At 44.3% G+C, this 6,145-nt stretch overlaps 1 protein-coding gene across 1 annotated transcript; it reads right to left on the bottom strand.

Annotated features, from left to right (window-relative positions):
- Positions 1-4,540: 4,540 nt before the first annotated feature.
- On the bottom strand, positions 4,541-5,026 carry LOC149157478 (uncharacterized). The gene has a single exon (XM_089433700.1). It carries the CDS (start codon positions 5,024-5,026, stop codon positions 4,541-4,543), a length of 486 nt encoding a protein of 161 aa, XP_089289826.1.
- Positions 5,027-6,145: the final 1,119 nt, after the last annotated feature.

Below are 6,145 nucleotides of genomic sequence, written 5' to 3' on the forward strand. Positions count from 1 at the left end.
GGCTCGTTAAAACTATCGAAAATTCATCCCTTCTGTATTATTTTATACTTTTTCGGACTTAAGGGATTAGATGACGAAAAAGGAACTTTGGAGTTATCTTTACGTACCTTTTCAGACTCTCTAAAATTGAAAAGGACCGAGTTATCTTTGTCGCTAGACTCGTTAAATGCATTAAATAGCGACAAACTTGTCTTTAGACGAGAACGAGTTTCCCTATTGCTAGGCTCGTCAAAACATAGCGATGGGCTTGCCCGAAGGGCAGGTTATAGAACAAGCATATGTTACCCTCCTCAATCTTGACAAAAATAAAGAGGTACTGGTCAATAATGACTGGGGAAAAATTGGGAGAAACTCAAAGAAACTTTGATGGTAGCAAGTCGCTCTTGAACATGACACTTTTCCTCCGTACCACAATCGGGTTGGGTTGTTTCATTCACCGGTCACATCACCATGGTCTCGCCATACCATCCACATTTGGGGTAATGCTACCGATCCATCGCATCAATGTCGCCATATGTTCAAGAGAAGTCGTTCAGAAAAGTCAACTGTGTCCCATCCACTGCCATACATTATCCTTCATCCTTTCATGACCGCCACCCTGAATCATATGTCACAGATTGTTTTCACCTCCATCAAAATCATTAGCTCTGTTCTGTGTCACTGATGTGGGATACATTAAGGCCCTCCTTTGACGGATCGCTTCTTGTCGACATCAGCTCATTATCCAAGAAGTTGATCTAGGAACAACCCCTTCAGTACTTTGAAGCTTGCATCCCTCAATGGCAAGTTTCTCACTTCCGGCGACAGGTATACATCAATGACCTTCGACCGAAAGATTTTGCGTGGTGTTCGACGCCAAGTCCTTTATTCACACCACGTGAATTGTACTGCAGTACCTTGAGGGTCATCATCATTATCGGTGATTCCTCTCGCGCTTGTTAACAGTTTACATCATTGACTGGTAATCAAGCGATGTCTTTCCACGTTCGACTTCAAAAAATTCTCACGTGGATAGACTTGTACTTAGAGTGAAGATCGGACGAGGTTGAAGACCCCGAATCTAGTTTCATCCATCCGGGCTGCGATATATATTCAGGAAATAAAGACATTGACATGTACAGCAGATGATCATCCTACCCAAAGGATGATAATTTCATAAAAAATTATCAGTCTACCATCAGACGATTGTCTATTCTATGTACAGAAAAATGAATTTATAAAGCTGAGCATGGGAATGCCCGCCTCAGCTAGATCATGAAATCAGTATGAAAATAATGTATTGTATTGTATCATATTACAGGTCTCCTCCCAGCATTGGATGAACTTCGGATCCTCCTGATAAAGAATTTCACCCGATAAACGGCCTCATACTTTAGGGGGCAACTGTTATAGACATTTTTGTGCCTTACAGCATTGAGCATGAAATGTCCATAATCTAAGGGATCCAAAGTCCCTAAACATGTTGTTCCTACCCCTAGAGGAACAAGGCCAATAAACCACAGCAATTCAGAGAAGTTCTCCACCAAAAACTGATCAAAAACAAGTCAATTCAGGATCATTTCAGTGGCTACACTGGCTGTCTGCGCTGAATGTCAAAGCCAACACTGGCTACCTGCGCTGAATGTCAAATGCAACACTGGCTACCTGCGCTGAGCGAGATTGGACAAGTGGCAAGTTCATTTCTCAAGGTGTCAGAACCCAGGAAGCTTCCAAAATGACACTTGCCTCAGGGAATTCGACTGGTGATGAGTAAGGGGTTCCAAATCTCCAAGTGGAAGTAAGAACCTCCAAGTGGAATCAAGAACTGACAGAGGGAGAGGACACTAGTCACATCTCAAGCTGACTCATCCTCTCTCCAAACATCTATATATGGATCTCTCCCCCATGAGATCTGGGGGGGCTGGAATTTTGTTAATGCAAAGAATTGTTGTTGGTTTGAGACTAGAGCTATTGGGTGATTTGCTTTGAAGGAGGTGAAGAGGAGATTCCTTTCTGCTGGGAAGGTGATGCTGGATTTGGCCTCATATGGTTGTATCACTTCCTGAACTTTACTTCTTCATCAATAAAGCCATTTGAGTTTCTTCTATATGCATGTATCTCAATGATGTTTTGTTGTATTTGCATATTTAGTTTATTCTAATCCTTAAACTAGTTATGAATGTATGCTTCTTGTAGTTTCCCTCTCTTGCCATTTTGCAAGAACTTGGTGTAGCTGGGCCAGTGAAGGAGCAAGCAGCTGGAAGCAAGCAGCAAGGAGTGAGATTGGATCAACAAACTAGCAGAAGACATCGGTTAGTTACATCCTTCTCCTCTATTTACATTTCATAAAGAAGAACACTTAGATAGTTTTGTCTTGTTTGTTGCTGAGGTACTATCACTCCTTAGAGTGGGATAGGGTCATTCCGTATTGGATACTTTTCCCAACAGCAAGGGGCACAAAAATCGGCACACCAACTCAACCATACCTTAGTCAAATAAGATGTTATTTGTGTCATAACCTTGGACACAAAGCCAATGAATGCACACTATCAAATGCCCTAAGTAATCCTAAACAGATGATGGAGGCAAACCAAAACAGAACAAACTCTCAATAAAAAAGAAATATAGATAGTAGAAAACAACCTACAAAAGTATGGAAAAGGAAGAATAAAGAACAACCTGTAACCTAGCTTGGTCTCAGGGGGAGTTACAGATAAAATTAGCTCAATCAATATATTCTCTATTAATTAATGAATGAGGAAATTACAAGATATTTATACAATCAATAGTCTCAAGATAGGAATGCTATTTTAGACGTACAGTAGTGTGGTTGAGATATTCTCTCAACCACACACTAAACTAGGAGAAACTATATTCTAGCTTATTCCTATTATGTAGGAACAAACTCCTCAATTAGAGAATTACAACTATAGACAAGTAGGAATTACTTATTTCCAACTCCCCCCCTTAATGACTACTTGTCATGATAGTCAAATCCACCATCAGCACATGAATTGCATGTACAAAACCTCCAAAAACACAATTTTCCGTCTTCCGACAGATCCACAACTTCTCCGATCCCGTCGATCACCTCGAAGGTGAATTGGCGCGATCCTTAATGAAAAACCCGCACCCATTGGCGCGATTAATGGCCTAACAGACGCGCCAGTTGGCCTTCCTGGCATTGCTGTTAGCGCGAAAAACGCCAATCCCCTTCTACTCAGAGAAAATCATCTGAGTCTGAGCCAGGTGTTCTGCAATCCACCTGCTCCTACGAGCACAAAGCTCTCGTGTACACACAGCCACAAAGGCACTTTAAGCCACACAGGCAATTCCGCCACACAGGCAAGCTAGCTTCAAAAGGCACTTCAGCCTCAGACCATATAGATGGTTTCTGGCTCACCACCAACCATTCAGCCACAAAGGCAATCTGCCACCACCGGGCAAGTCCGATTTACCACCATCGGGCAAATCCTGTAGCCACTAGGACTCTATAGATGGTTTCTGGTTCACCACCAACCGTCACATTACAGTGACAAAAGATGGTTTCAGGCTGACCACAAACCATTACAAAGTGGTTTTGAGATCACCACGAACTTTCAAATGCCTTTACAAGGCTTACATTCAACATTTGGAGTTTTTGGTACATACAATGACTATTACAATCACATACTAGGGAGTCTATTCCACAAACCACACTAAAACAAAAAAAATCTACTTTGTTGTCCGCCATAGACGTTGTCGTTGCTCCTTTGATATCATTGTTGCACAAAATTAATATTTGGTGCAATTCAACCTTGTTACCCACCACATTTGCATCATCTTTATGATTTAATTGTCTTGGCTTTACCTGCATGATTTGTTAGAGTAGCTAATTCTAACAAAATCACTCCATTGAGTTAGCTAAGCTCAATGATTATAATTCCAAAACATTTATAAATACCACATTTTACTGTTGCAGTGGCAGTGTATTACCAAAGAAATTGAACGCAACTATTATGGCTTGTCCATCACCATGCTAACCGGCCCTCATTTCAAACTGATGGCCTCCAAAACACCTTGCCAAGTGAAAGAAATCCTCCGCCCAGGCTTTCTCTGCCTCCAGGGATGTTTCCGGTGCTTCGATCTTGTAGATTGAAACTCACACAGGTCGGTCTCCAGCTCGACCTCCACACACAGCTTGGCAGCGGCTACACCGATCTCAACGGCCACTGTGAGCACGTACCTTCGGCCCCTTCCTTCCAGATCCACGCTTCCTTTGCAGCAGATCGGGTCTCCACACTCACCGCACCAGAATTTCGAGAACGCTCAACCCTCCAATCATTCTTGCCATTCAAAGCACGTACAGCATCAGTTGCATCCCTGCGGTCCTCAAATTCAATGAATGCAAAGCCAGGTGGTTTACGAGCTACCCATACACTGCGCAGAACGCCATAGACTCTGAACTCGTCCTCCAGTTCCCGCTCGGTTACCCGGGGATCCAAGTTCCCCACGTACACCCGCGACATTGCCTCATCACGGATCCCCGATCTTCCATTCTCCTCTGATATCTGCTATTTCGTCAAAGGAAATAATCCTGAAAGCACTCCACTGCATGAAGAGCACTCCAACGACTGTCTTGGGTGATTGCAGTCTTGACAACATCTAATTCATATATGTCCGCAATACACAGAATGCTTTCCAAATTTTCAATGTTAATAATGTTTTCAACTATGAAATTTTGAAATGTAGAGAGTAGGAAATCGATCTGGTATTGCTGGCACAGCCGAATAATCATCTCGGCTTTTACCTCACCATTTTCTTGGAAATCCTTTGCATCTATCTGGGCCTTATAAAGGAATTTTAAGAATATGGCCACTGCTTCTTTGTTCACGTCCTCCAGCCTTATTACCATGCTCCTCGACTCTTGCATGCCTGAATTTAACATCGCCTTGAAAACAATAGATCGACCTGACAGAATTGAACTGTGGGCAACGAATTGCCCACCATCTGGTGTAAGTAGAACGACATCCGCAGAGGAGTCATACCCGGGAACCGAATCCCTCATTGTTAGAAACTGAATTCTAGCCTCGAGAGACTTCAGTGCGGACTTCAGGGATTCATTTTCTTGCGTGGAGTTCTTCGTACCTGCCGCCTTGGCTTCTCAAGCATGAAATCGTGGACTGTATTAATCCAGCAATACACGAGCCCCTGATCAATACCGAGCTTACTCTTATCCGTCAGTCCTTCAAACCGAATTTTGTCCAGCGCATCGGACGAATTGCTGAGCCTCGATCCCACGACGCCCTGCTGGAAGCGGGCATCGTCACGCTCCACAGGATCCTAACATCGATCCCAATCTGCCACCATCATCCGCATCACTTGAGGGAGGGGCGTTCTCCTCCGTCCTCGAAAAACGAGAGCCAATGCAGTGCATCCTCGTAAATATCTTCTGCTGGATCTGGAACAATGTCTCCACTGACACTATCAATCGCTTCGGCAAGCTAGTTCCACTTCTCCTCCCCAATCCGCTTCACCAACCGATCACCGTCGGCATCGTCCCCAAGAAACAGGTCCCCGGTATCATCATCCGCAGAAATCTTCCCCGCATCGCCCCGGGCACGGCCCCGTCCCCAGCGCCTGATGCTGCCGCTCTGCAGCGACCTGCCAGCAGGAACCGCACGATCCCTGATTTTTAACCTCGGTCACAGCTCCCTTCTCTCTCCAATCGAACTCCTCGGTATGCGGATTCCCAGCCTTGAAGCTGAGGATCTGGGCCTTCCTCCCGCCATATGTCCACCAGATCTAATATCCCTCAAATGAATTCTGATCGAGTTGAAAGACCCCAAACTATAAGAAGAGTACCAAACATACTCATTCGCCCTGGCTTCAAGAGGGCTACAAAAGCACCTGCAACTGCAACGTAGCTACCTGCTAACACCTCAAGGCGCTGAAGATCCATGACTGCTTGATGTGTAGAATTTGATCAGCGTCAAACCTTCTTTTAAAAGGTACCATCAACGAGTTGATGCCACACCAACTTAACTTTTCAAGGGCTTCAGCAATCCCCAAATCACGTGCTTCTTGCCGGACAGATTCGTTCCTTTGATACTTAGTTCACGCGATATTGCCTTCTTCCACGGATGCTTCACGCAGTGCTGGCCTTGATTGTTCGGTGTCAATCAAG

The sequence above is a fragment of the Pinus tabuliformis genome, chromosome 5_2, assembly GCF_031772625.1.
Source record: "Pinus tabuliformis cultivar Carrire ecotype Pingquan chromosome 5_2, CPIR1, whole genome shotgun sequence".
NCBI lineage: Eukaryota > Viridiplantae > Streptophyta > Pinopsida > Pinales > Pinaceae > Pinus > Pinus tabuliformis.